This window comes from Lagenorhynchus albirostris, chromosome 15 (assembly GCF_949774975.1).
Source record: "Lagenorhynchus albirostris chromosome 15, mLagAlb1.1, whole genome shotgun sequence".
Lineage (NCBI taxonomy): Eukaryota > Metazoa > Chordata > Mammalia > Artiodactyla > Delphinidae > Lagenorhynchus > Lagenorhynchus albirostris.
In genome coordinates, this window is record NC_083109.1 from 83,020,989 (window position 1) to 83,040,445 (window position 19,457).

At 42.5% G+C, this 19,457-nt stretch overlaps 1 protein-coding gene and 1 pseudogene across 2 annotated transcripts in view; one reads left to right on the plus strand and one right to left on the minus strand.

Moving 5' to 3' along the window:
• The window catches only part of EIF2AK1 (eukaryotic translation initiation factor 2 alpha kinase 1), a 30,663-nt gene extending 18,919 nt beyond the window's left edge, over nt 1-11,744 (minus strand). For both annotated transcript variants that reach the window (XM_060122435.1, XM_060122434.1), the window contains exons 1-4: nt 11,585-11,744; nt 4,965-5,123; nt 1,679-1,812; nt 458-495 (exon numbers count right to left, since the gene is read on the minus strand). In XM_060122435.1, the coding sequence (XP_059978418.1) occupies nt 458-495; nt 1,679-1,812; nt 4,965-5,123; nt 11,585-11,702 (449 nt within the window). In that variant the 5' untranslated portion in view covers nt 11,703-11,744. The remainder of the gene's footprint in view (nt 1-457; nt 496-1,678; nt 1,813-4,964; nt 5,124-11,584) is intronic.
• Nucleotides 11,745-17,315: 5,571 nt separating this feature from the next.
• On the plus strand, nt 17,316-17,896 carry LOC132504802 (large ribosomal subunit protein uL6-like; annotated as a pseudogene).
• Nucleotides 17,897-19,457: the final 1,561 nt, after the last annotated feature.

Here is a 19,457-nt window from a genome sequence, read left to right on the forward strand (position 1 = left end):
TAATATTATTATTATTATTGTTTTAACAGGAATCCTAAGGACGACTAACAGGCAGGAGTTAAGTAGCTAAGCTCAGTGATAAGTTTACTTAAATTTCTTAATGATTCAGACCAGTTACAGATTTTAAACGAGAATTTCCTACATACAGCCGAAATTCAGTGGTGTTCCCCTGACAGGGACTGGATGTCAGTGCTCTGAATTAAGAGTGGGGCTTATGTAATCCACATGGAATTGCGGGGGAAGGGTGGTCAAAGAGAGAATGAGAAATCTTACAAAATTTTTAGCAAATCTTAAAAAGTTTTTAATTTTACAATGTTTTTAATTTTCATAAACTACCCTAACTACGTTATTTTTAATCCCACTACTAATTTCTGATTAATTCAGGATTAGTTCTTAATCCCGATTTCTTTTGGATCAGTTTACTCCTTGCATAGTCAAAAAAGTATTCAACACATACCTGATCTTCTGGATACGAGAATTATCCTCACAAGGACCCTAAAATCAAAAAGTTATTTTTAAAAAACATTTTGAAAATTTCATGGAATAAGGAATCTATCAAAATCCAATGTTAGATTAGTATAAATGCTCAAACTAATATTAAAAAAAAAAAAAACCACACCCACCCGATGGTTTTTTCAATATTACTTAAGAGTTTGCAATTGAAGACATTTTTCTCTTAACTAAAAGATCACCCGTGAAAAAGCTATATTCTTGCCATCCAAGGACAAAGCTGAGATTTACCAAGGAGCGCCACCGGCAAACAACGCCAGCTTCCCCTTCACATAAAAGCAGAAACTGACCACTGCTCCCGTGTCACCGTTCCAAGCCCCCAGCACCTTGTGCCTATATGACTGCACGTGTCTCCCTGCTTCTGCCCTCAGTCCCCTCCTCTGTGTATTCTCAACACAGCAGCTGGGGAGAACCTGTTAAAGTCAGATTATGTCACTCCCATGCTCAGAACCCTGCAACACTTCTCATTTTACTGAGTGAAAACCAAAGACATTAAAACGTCTCCAGATCCATCTCCATCTGCCCCTCGGCCCTGCCTCTCCCCGCTTGCTTACTCCACCTCTGCCACTGGCTGCCTGTCAGCCTCACAAACAGGCCAGCACACAGCTGCTCCTCTGCCTGGAATGCTTTCCCTCCTCGTGATTTATTCCTCAACCTCAGCTCCTTGCTCCTGTCTCAGCGAGGTCCTACCTGCCACGCTACACGGCCCCTCCCAACATTTTCTAATGCCCTTCACTGCTTTATGTTTCTCCTTAACACTTACCACCACCTAACACCCCATGTATTTTTCTTTTTCTCCTGTTTACTGCCCGCTTGTCAGAACATCGGCTCCCTGAGGGCAGGGACTTTTTTTTTTAATACAGCAGGTTCTTATTAGTTATCTATTTTATACCTATTAGTGTAGATATGTCAATCCCAATCTCCCAATTCATCCCACCACCACCCCCGCCCCAGGGCAGACACTTTTATTTTGCTCACTGCCTGGACCCCAGCTCCTACAAGAGAGCCTAACACATAGCAGCCATTCGATAAACATCTGTTGAATAAACAGATGTTATAACGTTGAATAAACCTATGTTATAATCAGGATTTCAGAATGCTTTAAAATGCAGTTCTCTTGAAATGAAAATGTTTTTATCACACTCCAAGTACATTTCTTAGTGCTTACCTGACGAACTCTCTCCTTAGCTGACCTCATTAAGTGCATAATAGCTCTGCTGTGATGTAGCCGCAAGGAGCTAAACTCACCACTACACGCGAAGGATGACAGCAGCCCCATTTTGATAAAGGTCTGACAAAGTACTATAAGAAAATATAGAAGACAATTATTAGAAAGGCCATCAATGAGATGGCAATTTTCAAGAAAACACAGAAAATAAAGAGTCATAATAATAGCCTCTATAAGAAAAAAGTTATGTTTATGCACACATTACAGCTTGGGGACTGATTCTCTGAAGAGATGGAATGATTGGTTACACTCGTTGATCAGGGGCTCATCTGTTATTTCTTACCTGACACTCTACATTCTACAGTCATTTGTTTACCGTGCTTGGTCAGTCAGTAAAGTACTAAGTTCTGTTTTTAAAAAAGGCAAGAAAAAAAAAAGGAGGGGGAGGGGTAGAACATATAAATAAATAAAAATTTAAAAGGCAGGAGTGGAAACAAATGATTAGAACTGCCAACAAAAGTGAATACGAACTGTTGTTTTCAATTATGGAATATCCTTAACCAACACACAAAGAGCACATCTGAGATGTGTGTACAGACCAAATACCCGGGGGGAAGTCAAGTCTTGAGTCACAAGACGAGGCTGCTCAGAAAAAGAAGTTTCTACAGAAGTGCTTGGTTTTTACTTGTTCAAGGAATACAGGTACTATAGAGAAAATTCTATGTGAAAAACTCTCCATTTAGATTGTCAACTAACTAAACCACATCAAAAGCATTTACTTAAATATCCTTTATTTTGAACACCATGACACGAAGGAAGAAAGGAAACCAAAATTCAGTCAGAAGAGGGAAACAGTAAGTAAAAGGTAATAATGATATTAACACTCTCATTTCTCTTTAAAAAATAATCAACTTTGTATTAAAGTTCAGGCTTTAAAAGGGCTGTATATAAGGAATTTTAAAACATCTTAAACCCAGCAAGATTCACAGCTTTGCTTTAATCAGGAGTGAGAGTACTATATTAAAAGCATTATAGGACTTCCCTGGTGGCGCAGTGGTTAAGAATCCGCCTGCCAATGCAGGGGACATGGGTTCAATCCCTGGTCCAGGAAGATCCCACATGCCACGGAGCAACTAAGCCCGTGAGCCGCAGCTACTGAAGCCTAGAGCTTGTGCTCTGCAACAAGAGAAGCCAGTGCAGTGAGAAGCCCGCGCACCGCAACGAAGAGTAGACCCTACTCGCCGCAACTAGAGAAAGCCCACGTGCAGCAACAAAGACACAACGCAGCCAAAAATAAATAAATAAATTTATAAAAAAAAAAAGCATTATAATCTTCTCTATACCAGAAAATAATCCCCGGGTTTGGAACCTACAGAACACCCCCTTTTGTACGACCCACCCCCCCCAACACATATTCAAGAAAATAAGTATATACTGGACAAATAACATTTTTTACCATTTCTTATGTCCCATGAAGCTTATCAAAATAATTACCTTTAACTAAAAACATTATGTTCTTCTAAGATCACATAAAAGTATCTGTAAATTTAAGGCTTTCTAACACCAAACAAGACTTGGGAAGACTTTTGGGAGAAAAGACACTTAGAATCTGTGGTGTGGGCTCCTCAAGAGTTCAATCTATGAAGCTGAACCAGAAATGCCATAATCTGTGATTCTACTCATTTCTGTGCTTGGTCCTCAGACAAGTAACCTATGGCAGGAATAAACATTTTCAACCACTGTGATTATTTTGATCGTTGTCTTGGGCTACTGACACACAGCTCCACAGTTATAAAACTCTTATAATCTTCTGAGTGATAGGGGTATTAGGAGCATCTTTTGTCATAATATTTGGTCTCTGACCTCAGTTCCTGACACAAGAGCTTCTCAGAGCCTTGGAGTCTCCAGTGATGAGTCTTTGTATGCTAATGAGATGACTGGTGGCTGGAGCCCCTAGGTCACTTCAGGATGGGGGCTGGTCCCCAGGAAGACCAAGCCTTGATTAGAAGCTGAGAACTTTCCACTTCACACCCCCATCTTCCGGGAGGGGAGAAGGGCTGGAGACTGAGTTAATAATCAAGCATAGCAACGTGATGAAGCCTCAATAAAAAGTCCCTAAAGTACAGGGTGGGTGAACACAGCCACCTGCCAGGAGGGTGGGGAACCCACACTCTGTGGGGACCCTCAGGACCTCACCCTGTGTGCCTCTGTATCCTTTATTATAATAAACTGGTAAGCATAAGTAAGTGTCTCGGGCTTCCCTGGTGGCGCAGTGGTTGAGAATCCGCCTGCCAATGCGGGGGACACGGGTTCGAGCCCTGGTCCGGGAAGATCCCACATGTCGCGGAGCAACTAAGCCCGTGCACCACAGCTACCGAGCCTGCACTCTAGAGCCCGCAAGCCGCAACTACTGAAGCCCGCATGCCTACAGCCTGTGCTCCACAACAAGAGAAGCCACCATAATGAGAAGCCCGCACACCGCAATGAAGAGTAGCCCCGGCTCGCCACAACTAGAGAAAGCCGACGCACAGCAACGAAGACCCAACACAGCCAAAATAAATAAATAAATTTATTTTTTTAAAAAAGTAAGTGTCTGCCTGAGTACTGTGAGTTGTTATAGCAAATTATCAAACCTGAGGAGGGGCACTGGGAACCCCCAATTTGGAGCCAAGTCAGACACAAGTGTGGGTAACCTGAGAACCTAGGGACCTCCTACTTTCGACTGGCATCTGAAATGAGGACAGTCTTGTAGGACTGAGCCCTTAACCTGCCAGATCTGACACCAACTCCAGGGAGACAGTGTCGGAAGTGAATTGTAAGACACCCAGCTGGTGTCAGAAGAACTGGTCCGGGTGGGAGGAAAGCCCCACACATTTGGTGTCGGAAGTATTCAATGTGTAGAGGTAAACAGTTTCCTTCAACGACACAAAACACAACCGTTCAGAGCTCTGGGCAAAAACAAGTTCCGAATCAATACCTGGGATTTTCATGTACCTGTTCACCAACTAAACCGTGACAGATCTTCGAAAATTGCATGAATTATCACTGATAAATCAAAAAGAACTATCTTTTAAATACACACAATTTTGTGGTGATTAATCTTTTGCAGGGTCCCCAGGGATGATATTCATAAGGAATTACCCAAAGGAAAACATAAAATAAATTTACAGGATGTACTACTAAGGCTTATTTCAAATTTTTATACACCAGCTGCTTCTCTGACAGCGTTAAACAACAGAGTAATTTTACAAGTTTTATTTAGCAAGGTTAATTTATTCTTACTAACATTTAAACACCTGTCTTGAATGAAGCAGGTTTGGTTCGTGCACATGGCTCAAGTGTTCCAACAGAGAAACCAGCAACAGCTGGTTTGCAACTGCAAAAGGGAAGGCTGGCTGCTGTAGGGGTCCTTTCAGCACCTGGAGTTCTGCGGGAACATCAGATTCTGCAAATTAAAAAAGGAAAAAAAATTTAAGAAATGGTAAACATAGCTCGTAATGACAAAACAGCATATTCTAATTAGGAAAACACTATTTAAATTCAAGGAAATAAAAAGCAAAACAGTAGTTACGGTGAGTGGGGTTAATCAAGACAGACATTCTGGAATTGAGTTTTGAGTTGAATTCTGGAAGAACTAGCAGAGAGATGCCAGTTCGGGAAGGGAGGAAGTGCTGGTTAGGGATGATGTGTACAAAGGTAGAAACAAATAAATATTCCAGCAAACAAGCAAGCAAGCAGGAACAGGATGGCTTCCTTCCTTCGAGAAGCAGAGAGAAAGAAGTTTGGCAGCAAAGAAAGGGAAAGGGAGGAAGAACGGAATCTCTACTCTGAGCTACACACTATGGACCAGGTGTTTTATACGCACAATCTCATCGAATCCTCCCGAAACGCCCTATGTTACTATTCCCATTTTACAGATGCAGACACTGATCTCATTGAGAGGTTAAGGAACATGTTAGCAGCAGATCAGACTGACTCCCAAGTCCATCGTCTTTCCACTGAACAAGACCAAGCAGACAGCTGAGTTGGCACTTAAAGCTGACAGTCATTAAGTTCTCACGCACTGTTTAATACGTTATTTAACAGGCCAAAAACACAATGCAGGAAACATGTTTGAGGAAACTGTTCTGGACCCGTGATAGGTAGCCTGGAAGGAGACATGCAAGAGTCAACAAGAAGGGGCTTCCCTGGTGGCACAGTGGTTAAGAATCAGCCTGCCAATGCAGAGCACACAGGTTTGATCCCCGGTCCGGGAAGATCACACACGCCGCGGAGCAACTAAGTCCGTGCGCCACAACTACTGAGCCTGCGCTCTGGAGCCCGTGAGCCACAACTACTGAGCCCACGCGCCACAACTACTGAACCTGTGCTCTAGAGCCCGCGCACCTAGAGCCCGTGCTCCACAACAAGGGAAGCCACAGCAATGAGAAGCCCGCGCACGGCAACGAAGAGTAGCCCCCGCTCGCCGCCAACTAGAGAAAGCCTGCGCGCAGCAATGAAGACCCAACACAGCCAAAAATGAACTTAAAAAATAAAATAAAATAAATTTTTTTAAAAAAGAGTCAACAAGAAGTCAGGGTGAGCCTATAAAGCAGGTAAGTGACAGAAACGTGGAGGAAAGGACAGGTCCCAGAGATACCAAGAAAGAAATGGACGGGTCAGGATTTGAAACACTAGGAATGAGAGGAAGGAGAGGTTAACAAGAGTGAAAACTGGTAAGAGGGGCTGTTGGAGGAAAGATGAGCTCAAACTCAGGAGCCGCTGACCCAGCTGGAAATGCCCTGTGGAGACAGAGCCCAGGTATCCTACACCTTCTCAAATCAGCCCCAGTCCAAACATTTTATTCCACGCTGCTCTATCAACTACTAAAAGGTCCTGGAAGAGAGGTTTTGAAATCGAGACTTCATTCACCAATTCACCTCTCCGACCTGTAGGTGGCCCCAAAAAGACCTGCATGAATGGAGATGTGCTATTCATTTTAAATGAATACTTATTGCCTGAATATGAGAAAGAAAAAGAATGGAAAATGTGGCCATGTAAAAACTTCTCTATGTAAAGACATCTTAAAGTTAAAATATGAATCACAAAATCAGATACAGTACAGATACCTTTACTGTACATGACAAGAAAAAGGGAATAAAATTTATATAGCACTCTTACAAGCTAGTAAGAAAATGAAGCACAATTAAAATTCAAACAGGCTTAACAAAACTAGTGGGTAATGACATACATAGTAAAATAACCACAGTACAAGAGTTTGCCATCAGACTGGTAACTATTTAAAGCCTGGAATCCTTGGTATTGTTAAGGGCACAGAAAACTAGATACTTTCAAACACAAGGGGGTGTTTGCAACCTTTGACAATACACTGTAGAATTTCACGTGTGCAAAACTTTACTTTTGGAAACGTAAACCAAGGAAATAATTAAACAAAGCATAACAAATATATATGTACAAGGTGTTCAGGATAATAAAGTATTAAAAATTTGTTAAACAAGTTATACACATATAATAGAATACTATGTAGCTGTTATAAATGATGGTGTATAGAAAGATAATCATAAATAATCCTGTATCGAGTCAAAGAAGCAGGCCATAGACAGTAACACTAATGAAGCTGAGGGAGATAGTTTCATACAAACCAATGCAACTTTTCTGGTTATCATTTTAGCAAAACATATCAAAACTGTTTTTAATATTTTTCTTTGACCCAACAAATCCTACTTCTGTGGGTCTATTCTAAAGAAATAATCAGATATTAACAAAGATTTATGTATACACATGTCAAACCCATCATTATTTCTAATGGTAAAAAAAAAGATAAATCTGTTTTCCACCAATACAGCGAAGACTAAATAAATGATAGTACAGAATGTGATGGTCTTAAAATAACGTTCTTAAAGACTAATTTGTCACAAGAAAATGCTAATAAAAGTTCACATTTAAAAAGCAACATAAGGTAATTCCCTGGTGGTCCAGTGGTTAGGACTCTGAGCTTTCACTACCGGGGCCTGGGTTCAACCCCTGGTCGGGGAACTAAGATCCCACAAGCCGCAAGGCATGGCCAAAAAATAAAAAATAAAAAGCAACATAAAATTTTTACAATCACGATTTTAAAATATATTTATTCTATATCTATATAAATGTACACACACAAAAAAAGAATGGAAACATCAAAACAGACAGAAATCTCTGCCCCCTGTGTTTTCAATGAAAGAGGCTACAAAAAGAGTGAAATTACAGTGAGCAGCTGTTTTATAGTCTGCCTGTTTGATCCTTCATATCTAGGCATCTACCTGGCATACAGCAACTCTCAGGAAATATTTGCAAATGAATACACCAAATTATTAGCAGTGAGTTCTCCTCAGAGATGTGAATATATATACACTTTCCCCCTCTTCTTCCTTTATGCCTTTAAATTTTGCACATGACTTCTCTAAATTTTTATCTTATCTGGACGACGAAATCAGACAGAAATCTTGAATCCATTCAGAATACCTTTGACAAACAGTTTTAAATGCAAAATTCACCCAAAAAATTGTCTTTAGCTAAGTCAAAATGTAATGTTTGTATATTTAAATGACAAACAGTAATCTCTGGGCGATGAGATTATGGTTTTTCTAATTTTCTTCTTCATGCTTTTCCACATTTTTAACATACTCTGTAATGTGAAAGAAAATTTTAAGTACTGAATTGTCAACAGTGCTGAGATTTTTTTGGGAGGGTTTTCTGCTTCTACACTTTCCTTTTTTTTTTTTTTTTTTTGCGGTACGCGGGCCTCTCACTGTTGTGGCCTCTCCCGTTGCGGAGCACAGGCTCCGGACACGCAGGCTCAGCGGCCATGGCTCACGGGCCCAGCCTCTCCGCGGCACGTGGGATCTTCCCGGGCTGGGGCACGAACCCGTGTCCCCTGCATCGGCAGGCGGACTCTCAACCACTGCGCCACCAGGGAAGCCCTACACTTTCCTATTTTTATACTCTCCTATTTTCTACAATGAGAAAATCTACTTTTTAATAAAAAACAAAAAAGAATGGTTGCTCAGTGGAGTCAACTGAACCTAATAAATCATGAAAATGACAACTTTAAAAAGACCAATGGACAGACACCCAAATGCAGGAAGGAGTAAAACTGAAAGGAAATGAAGGCTGAGGCTAAAAGCTTCCCATTTCACAGTTCTGGTCAAGAGAAAAGGAAGAGGTTAAGTGGCTAAAAGGAAAGGTGAAGTCAAGTTCTCTTCTTAAAGAGTAGGAAATGGTATCTAAACCCGATGTGCATTAGAGTTCTAGAATTCTGCCAAGAAGCAGGGGAGTAAAACAAACAGGAAAGGGATGAACTGATTCAACCTCCTGAGGAAAGTATGATCCAAATGGTCCATTATTAAATTAAAGAACCTGTAGAATTAATCTGAGGTAAAAACATTTGTGTCAGATGAAAGAAGGAAAATGAATGAGTCTGACAATGGGCTTACTGTCGGCCCTCCTTCTAACACTGTGCTGTTCCACAGGAAAAAAAAAACATGCAGAAACTCTGATCAAAGGCTGATGTTGGCTCCAGGAGACTCCCTACAGGATGAGTTGCTAAAGAACACAGGTGTTACTTACATCTAGGTGGCAACTCTTCTGACACTACTACCATTGGCAGGCAGAGTGACCTCCTCACATCAATACAGACCACGGTCGAGAAATCATCTACCTACTGTTTGAAGTCTAGAAATGAAACTACATTTCTCACAGACCTAACTTTTCATATAAAAAGATAAAGTATGTCTGGACACTCTGGGCTTCTTTGGAAGAAAAGGCAATACGTAAATGCAGCAGTATTATTAGTAACCAAATGAGGAGGAAATTTTTAGAAGCTTATCGACGATCACTCCCTTCAAGAATAATCTTCGGTTTGCAGAAAACCTTATCACAATGTTACAGAACAGACAGACTTGCCTGTTTACCGCTGGGACTTCTATGACATAATGCTTTACGCATCATTGAGCTGCTATAATATGACACGTGGAAAAAATCAGTTTGCCCATTAAAAAGTAGTTAGCTTACAACTGTCCTGTGCTAAGGGCCTACTTAAATCACCCTCAGAGTCTGTTGTTGTTTCTCTTTAAGATCAAGAATTGTAGGTAGTAATAAGGATGAAAATCAAAAAATTTAAGGAATAAATTAAGACCTTTTCGACTCGGCTTGCACCTTTAAATCCCTAAAACATGTTAATATTTGTTTCATCCTTCAACTTAACGTGTATTCTCTGTAATCATTCTATTCGAACTACCACATAGTAAAAACCTCCTTGAATCAATGTATTCATTTTTTATGGCACAATTTTATTTTAAAAGTGGCCATACAGGGACTTCCCTGGTGGTCCAGTGGTAAAGAATCCACCTTACAATGCAAGGGACGTGGGTTCGATCCTCGGACAGGGAACTAAGATCCCACGTGCCGCAGGGTAACTAAGCCCGCGCGTCTCAACTAGAGCCCACTGAACCCTGGAGCCTGTGTGCTACAACTGGAGAGAAAAAACCCACACGCCACAACTAGAGAGAAGCCCACGTGCCGCAACAAGAAGATCCCACATGCCGCAACTAAGACCCGACGCACCCAAAAAAATAATTAATTAATTAATTACAAGTCCATACACACTACTATATATAAAATAGGTAAACAACAAGGACCTACTGTATAGCACAGGGAACTATACTCAACATCTTGTAATAACCTATAATAGAAAAGAAACTGAAAAAGAATATATATGCATATGTATAACTGAACCACTTTGCTATACACCTGAAACTAACACAACATTGTAAATTAACTATAATTCAATTTTTTTAAAGTGTTCATCCACTAAGCAAAAAAAAAAACGACCACATTCTGAGAACTTGGGATATTTGTTGCTACTGGGTTACAGAATATCGAGACCTATACTACCACCATCAATATATTTACTTTTTAAATACATGCTTTCCCCACTCCCCTATTTTTAGTTGTCCAATATCTAAACTGAGCAGACGTTACATACCAGACTCTCTCGATTTTGGCCCCTATTTAATCTTAGTTCTGCTCATAATTATATGCTGTAATGCTCACTCCCAATCCTTATGTTGATGTCTGCAAGGGCTTAGCCAACTACAAATGTTACAGGGTAGACTGTCCACATGAAACCTCCCTCCCTTCTGATACCAACTGCAAGTCTGGAAAAGTTCTCCAAATCACGCTCATGTTCAATTAAAAAAAAAAAATTTCTTTTTGCCAAAACAACTGGTTGCAGCTGAAGAGCCAATTGCACTTTCATTAAAACATTAGATACGCTGAACTGGTTAGACTCAATGCTGTAAGTACCTCTCGCTTTATGAATAACTTGACTGACTTTGCCGACTTAGCCCTATCTCCTAGAAACCAAAAGCCTCAAGAAAACTCGGGCGTTTTTTTTTAACCGAAGAGGATGATGTCCATACTGCCTCACTATGAGAAGTCTTTAGCTACGCGATTAGTGAAGCAAAAGACAAGAGAAGCCACAAATTAAAACTCTTAACCCAAACTGTTCAGCGCATAGGGTCTGCAGAGTTCCATTCCAGTAGTTTACAAAGTTCAAGCTCATCGCCCGACAACACCCCGGGGCTCAGGTGCTGGAAAACAGTCCAGCACGTCCGCAGCCCCGAGTCCACAGAGGAAATACAGAAATGTAAACGATCGACCGAGCTGCAGACACCTGTTTCAACACGAGTTCACCTAACCCAGACGGCCCGCCCGCCGCCCCCATACGGCACCGCTGGGTCCCGGTTCAAGCCCGGATCCAGACGAATTTGTCCAGGTCCTGGGCCGAACCTCGCAGCTACCTGCCCGCCCCGGGAATGAAGGTGGACGGGGGCGGGGAGGGCCGCCGCCGCCGCATTCCGGGTCCCTCACCATCATACTTGGGGTCCGAGCCCTCGGCCGGGAAGTCGATGGCAGGCGGCGCAGGCACAGCCCCTGCCGCGTCGCCCTCCGCCTCGCGCTCTCGGGCCCCCAAGATACCCCCCAGCATCGCCCGCCGCGCGCGGGCTGCAAGCTAGCCCTCCCGCCACCAAAGCGCCGCCTCCCTATTTACTCCCAGCGGCCACCACCGGATCCGGAAGTAGCCCCTCGGAAGGCGGAAGACCTGCCCGCCCCCGGGCGCTTGAGGGGGCGGGCCCTGCCGCATGCCACCGCCCCGCCCCTTCCCCTTCGAGGAGGGTGGCTGGGCCCGTGCCGGCGCACGCCAGGTGCTGGCGCGTGGTGGGCTGATCTGAGGGCGGCGGCTGGCGCGGCGTTGCGGGAGGAATTGGGTGGCCCCCACGTGGGGTCAACCCCGGCCTTTGCTCCCTGCGGTTCAGCCCCACTATCCTCGAGACCTGAACACCCGACGAGTCAGCGCTCTCATTTCTCACGCCAAGACTCGGGTGCTAGTGTAAGAATCGGATGTCTGCAGGGACGCTGATCCAAATGTTTACTTTTTGCGGATACAGCGGTGACTGTTCATTTGTCATTTATTTTTTTAAAAAAATCAAAAGCATCTGCAAGACTCGTCTCAAGGAGAACTGAACGTATTTTGGTGAACCGTTAGGCCACAGCAAAACGGGAAATGCCAAATAGATTCCAGAGTGAATGAGCCTAATAAAAATTCCGCTGGTTTTGAGACGACTTTCACAAACCTGAGACAGGCTTTTCCAAGTGATCCCATGGCCACACTGGACCAACGGTGGTTTGAAGCCATTGGCTGCAAAAATCCTCTTTGCCCTCTGGCGATGTCTCTGAAGACTTGGTCGCTGACACAATGCTGTTGGAAGTTGATTCTTAGATAGCAGATCAAATAACATAGCTGGAATAAAAAGCGTTTGGGGGAGTTCCCTGGCGGTCCAGTGGTTAGGACTTGGCGCTTTCACTGCCCTGGCCTAAATTCCATCCCTGGTTGGGAAACTAAGCTCCCGCAAGCAACGTGGCTCGGCCAAAAAAAAAAAAAGCCTTTCAGATTTGGGGCCTCAACCCCAGTGCGATGTGAAAAATGGTATTGTTTAAGAATTTTATTTGAACTTCCCTGGTGGCACAGTGGTTGAGAGTCTGCCTGCCAATGCAGGGGACACGGGTTCGAGCCCTGGTCTGGGAGGATCCCCCATGCTGCGGAGCATCTAAGCCTATGTGCCACAACTACTGAGCCTGCACTCTAGAGCCCGCAAGCCACAACTACTGAGCCCATGTGCCACAACTACTGAAGCCCGTGCACCTAGAGCTCGTGCTCCACAACAAGAGAGGCCACTGCAATGAAAAGCCCGTGCACCACAGCGAGGAGTGGCCCCTGCTCGCTGCAACTAGAGAAAGCCCGCGCGCAGCAACGAAGACCCAACGCACCCAAAAATAAATGAATAAATATTTTTTTAAAGAATTTTATTTGATGGGACTCCCCTGGTGGTGCAGTGGTTAAAAGTCCACCTGCCAATGCAGGGGACATGGGTTCGAGCCCTGGTCTGGGAAGATCCCACATGCCACAGAACAACTAAACCCGTGCGCCACGACTACTGAGCCCAAGTGCCACAACTGCTGAAGCCGGCGTGCCTAGAGGCCGTGCTCCACAACAGGAGAAGCCACCACAATGAGAAGCCCGCGCACCGCAACGAAGACCTAACACAGCCAAAAATTAATTAATTAATTAATTATTTTAAAAAGAATGAGCAAAAAGATTTAGCTTAAAAAGCTATTAATTGCAACACTAATTATAATACCCAAAACAGGCAATATAACTGGTTAAATAAATTACAAATATCAATACAATGGCACACTTTGCAACCATTAAAAATATTGGTATGCATTATCTGGTTCTCACCACTTTTCCACCACCACCAGAATGGAGAAAAAAAAAACCAAACAAACTCATTCTGGTCAGAATAGAATGAAAGAAATCTTTCTAGAAGATGACCTGCAATTTATAGTTAAAAGCTTTAAATAAGCATACCCTTCCACCTATATATATAGGTGTATATCCAAAGGAAATAGAGTGGTGAAAAAAGATAAATACAAGAATGTCCATCAAAGTGTAATTTATAATTTAAAAAGCACTGAAATAATCCAAATTCCAAATATAAGAGCAGTTAGGGTACATCCCTGCAATGAAACCACATGTAGGCAAAAATTGGAAGAAAAAAAGCACGTTCCTCTCTTGGCTTCCATAATATCACACAATTTTAGTTTTTCTCTATTTTACTGGCCCTTCATCTCAGTATCCCCTTCTGGATCCTCCTTCTCCAAATGTGTAATTCTGTAGGGCTCTTGTCATGTCACTCCAAATTCTGTCAGGAGATAACCACGTGCCCCGCTATCACTTTACATACCATCTATAACCTGACAACTCCCAAATGTATCTCTGCAACACAGACTTGTTCTCTTGGATGGCTTAAAAGCATCTCAAATTTGTCTGAACGTGAACTCTTGATATTCCTCCTAAAACTTCTTGTCTACTACCCTTCTCCATCCATTTAAATTAGCACACAATCCACCCACTTGTCCAAGCCTGAAACCTGAGAGTCAACTTTTATTCCATATCCAGAATATATCCAGGCTGCCTACAAATTAATAAAAAAATAAATAGGGCTTCCCTGGTGGCGCAGTGGTTGGGAGTCCGCCTGCCGATGCAGGGGACATGGGATCGTGCCCCGGCTCGGGAGGATCCCACATGCCGCGGAGCGGCTGGACCCATGAGCCATGGCCGCTGAGCCTGCGCGTCTGGAGCCTGTGCTCCGCAACGGGAGAGGCCACAACAGTGAGAGGTCCGCGTAACGCAAAAAAAAAATTAAATAAATAAATAAATAAATAAATAATAAATAGAAACATGATACATATAAAGATGCAGTATTAAACATACAGGTAACCAAAAAGGAACCCCTAATGGCCAATAAACATAGGAAAAGATACAAACATTTCACTAGTTACAGGTAAGTGTAAGTTAAACAATGAAATATCATTTCAAACTATCATTTGCAAAAATTGGAGTTTTTGATACCGAGAGTTGGTGAGGATATGGAGAAAAGGAACCATCATACATCGCTAAAGAGCTATTTAGGGATATTGAGTGAAGCTGAAATGGTGCATACCCAATATCCAGTAGTTAATTCCCCTCTTGGGGACTTCCCTGGTGGTCCAGTGGCTAAGACTCCACGCTCCCAATGCAGGGGGCCTGGGTTCGATCCCTGGTTGGGGAACTAGATCCCACGTGCCGCAACTAAGACCCAGCACAGCCAAATAAATAATAAATAAATTTTAAAATATATTCTAAAGATAATAATTCCCCTCTTGGTTCCCTTTAGACACCCCTATCTATGCCTAAGGATATGTGTATAAAGGTACTTATTGCAACATTGTTTGTAACAACAAATACAAAAATAGCCTAATAGCCATCAGTAGGGAAATAAACATATATGCAAACAAACATTATAGAAAAGCTAGAATGAATCAACTAGATATACTTGTCTTATCATGGACATTTAAAACAACACAGTGGGGAATTCCTTTGCAGTCCAGTGGTTAGGACTCTGCGATTTCACTGCCAAGGGCATGGGTTCAATCCTTGGTCAGGGAACTAAGATCCTGCAAGTCATGCAGTGTGGCCAAAAATAAATAAATAAATTAATTAATTAATTAAAACACAGTGGAAGTTGCAGAAGCCTTATTTTATATGTATAATAATGTTTACTGAGAACTGTGTCAGCCTCATGCACACAGTTCTATGTGCTTTTACAAATATTAACTCATATATATACAAATATTAACTCACATATATCATATATGTGTAACTGAATCATTTTGCTGTACAGCAGAAATTAACACACACTGTAAATCAACTATACTTCGATAAAATAAAACAAAATTTTTAAAGGCCATTTCACTGTTCTGACAAGCCGGCTGCTTCAGGAAGGTAGGGGACATGGTAAGACCAGAGAATTTCATGAGCATAGATCCATTGCTGCACTTCCCTTGCTGGAAAGTGAGTTCCTTGATCAGAAGCTGTGTAGAATACCATTTCAGTGGATAAAGCATTCTGTAAGTCCAGATGGTAGTTTTGGCAGAATAATTGCATGCAGGGAAGGCAAATGTCTACCCAGAATAAGTGTCTAGTCCAGTAAGAACAAAATACTGCCCCTTCCATGATGGAAGTGGTCTGATATAATCAACCTGCCACCAGGTAGCTGGCTGATTACCCCGAGGGAATGGTGCTATATTGGCGGTTCAGTGTTGGTCCCGGCTGATGGCTGATTGGGCCCTCAGCAGTGGCTGTAGTCTTGGTGAGTGGAAGCCCATGTTGCTGAGCCCACCCATAACCTCCATTCCTGCCACCATGGTCACTTTGCCCATTGGGTGATTACAGGGGCAACTGGGGGAAAAGGCTGACTGGTATCCACAGAATGGTTCATCTTATTGACTTGATTGTTAAAATCCTTTGCTGAGGGACTTCCCTGGAGGTCCAGTTGTTAGGACACCGCTCTTCCACTGCAGGGGGCGAGGGTTCAATCCCTGGTCAGAGAACTAAGATCCCACATGCCACACAGTGCGGCCTTATTAAAAAAAAAAAATCCTTTGGTGAGTATTCACTTGGGACGAAAATATCTTCACCTTTTTCACCCATCCAGGGACGTGTATCCACATATCTCTTCCCCAGACTTCCCTGTCATCAATTATAGACTTGCATTCCTTCCAAGTCCCTGACCGTACAACCAAACCATTGGCCACATCCCATGAATCGGTATATAATCACATCTGGCCACTTCTCCTCACAAGCAAAATGAATAACCAGATACATTGCTCAAAGTTCTGCTCAGTGGGAGGATTTCCCTTCACCATGTCCTTCAGGGATGTCCCAGAGAGGGGCCGTGGTGCTACAGCTGCCCACTTGTGGGTGGTGCCTGTATACTGTGCAGAAGCATCTGGAAACCAGGCCCAAGTCTTCCCTTCCTTTGTATATGCTCTGATCATAGGCAACTCTCCATAAGGCCATACTCGTAGGCGTGGAGAGAGAGGGTATTGTAGCAGAAGTGGGAACCGTGAACATTTGAGCCACTTCTTCATGTAAATTATGTGTGCCTTCAGGGTCTGCCTGGGCGTCATTTCACTTCCATTTGGTGATGCAGTGCTTCTGCGCATGCCCAACTTTATGGCTTGTTGGGTCAAAGAACACCCAGTTCATGATAAACCATTCAGGTAAATAAGATGTAGGATCTTACTTCCCCGACCAGGTATTGAACCCACGCCCCCTGCACTGGAAGCACGGAGTCTTAACCACTGGACCACTGGATCCTTGGGAAGTCCCAAGGATCTCTTCTTTCAAGGCAGACACAGAGCTTCCACGTCAGTTAAAATCAAATCTGTAAAAGCTCATCCTTTTCTTTCCCCTCTTTGTCCAGTGACATTAGAAGTCACCAGTCAATCTCATTATACTTGTTAATTTAACAAAATGTTTTAAGGTATCATATACAAGGTCACCCAGATCCTTGCTTCTTATAAGTGTTTGATTAAGAGTATCCAGTGGTGATATTTTCTGTATCTCTTTTGCCACATCACACCGTGTACTATGAGGATTCTCTGTACCTCTAGAAATAGAGTCACTACCCTTTGCCACATCTATTTCGAGGTGAGAATGAAGACCATTCTCAGCAATCAGACTGTCGACATTCCAGAAAATGTCAACATTACTCTGAAGGGACGCACGGTTATTGTGAAGGGCCCCAGAGGCACCCAGCAGAGGGACTTCAATCACATCAGTGGAGAACTCGGTCTCCTTGGAAAGAAAAAGAAGAGGCTCCGGGTTGACACATGATGGGAGAAAAGAAAGGAACTGGTGACTGTTCGTACTATCTGTAGTCAAGTACAGAACGTGATCAAGGGTGTTACCCTGGGCTTCAGTTACAAGATGAGTTCTGCGTATGCTCATTTACCCATCAATGTTGTTATTCAGGAAAATGGTTCTCTTGTAGAAATCCAAGATTTTGGGAGTGAAAAATACATCTGCAGGGTTCAGATGAGGCCAGGTGTTGCTTGTTCAGTATCTCAAGCCCGGAAAGATGAGTTGATTCTTGAAGGAAACGACATTGAACTTGTGTCAAATTCAGCTGCCTTGATTCAGCAAAAGCCACAACAGTTAAAAACAAGGGTATCAGAACATTTTTGGGTGGTATCTATGTTTCTGAAAAAAGAACAGTTCAACAGGTTGATGAATAAGTTCTGAGTGATCCAGCTACAGAAACTGCAAGAGGCCAGACTCATATGTGATATTTTTAAAATGAATACAATCTCTTTGGACTTGGGCAATTTTTCTTAAACTGATTATCCTTTCCAACTATTTGGCCAGTAAGCAGTTAAGTAAATTCTAGTGTGGTAAGAACAATAACAGAAGGAATGAGTGTTGTTTTTTTTTTTTTTTTAGTAAAACTTAATGGGAGAAGTGGCTTGAAGGAATAGCAAGGGTATTTCAGGCAAGAGGAACATGGGTACTGGTGACAGGCAACACTGTGGTTGTTCATTATTGGATGAAGAACTTTGAGAGATGTCCTGAAGGTATCTGTAATTTTGCAGAGGCACGAACTTGAATATTTGTGAGGCAAGTGCCTGAGTCACAGTAACTTTGTGTGAAAAAGCAGCTGAGAAGTGATACAGTCTTAGTAAGACTTAGGAAAATTAGAAGATGGAGTTAATTTATATTCATGATAAACATGGTTCCTGTGGCCCAAGGTTCTCTCAGTTTTATCCTAATTTCAGCCATTTACTCCTATGTCCTAGGCCTTGATATCTAAAAAATAACTTATAACCCTTCCATAATCTCTTCATTCCATGTGTCATGCTTCAGATACACTACCATCCTAGACTATCTTAATAGGATTGCCTGTAAACCTCTTCCTTGATAGAAACTCCAACCTTATGATTTCTCAGGCAAAACATAACATTCAAGTTTGATTTCTCTTACATACTATGTGTCTAGTCTATCAGAAAAATCTGTGGGCTGTCCTTCAAAGTAAGGTATAGTCAAGGAATAAGCAAGAAAAAATAAAACCTATTTGGAACCTAAAAAGAAAAAAAAAAGATAGGAAAAAGAAATAGTCACTAGTCTTTCCACCGAATTTAATTAGAGAGCCAATTCCAGAAAGCCCGGAGCCAACTCAGAAAACTCACCCTTAAGTTTCCTATCCTCTGGAACAACTCCTGGTATCAAAATCTGTGTAGCCAGTGTTCTCCAGAGAAAAAGAACGAATGGGATGTGTGAAGAGGGGGAAGTGGCGGGAGGGAGTGGGGGTGATGGTATGATGAATTGGGAGATTGGGATTGACATATATACACTAATATGTATAAAATAGATAACTAATAAGAACCTGCTGTATAAAAAAATAAATAAAATAAAATTCAAAACAAAATTAAAGAAAAAGAAATTGTCTCATGCAGTTATGGAGGCTGGCAACTCCAAACTTTGCAGAGTTCACTGGTATGCTGGAGACCTAGGGAAGAAATGATGTTTTGATGCATCTGAAGGTTCAAGTCAATCTTTTTGCTCTATTCAGGCCTTCGACTGTTTGGGTGAGGCCCACTTAGATCATGGAGGGCCAGCCGCTTTATTCAAAGTCCACTGATTTAAATGTTAATCTCACCCCAAAACACTCTCATAGAAACATCTAGAATAATGTTTGACCAACTATCTGGGCACCATGGCCCAGACAAGTTGACATATAAGACAAGTGAGACACTGAGATAGGAAGGGTGTGGGGCAAAGGAGGGGGTGAGGAAGCACATC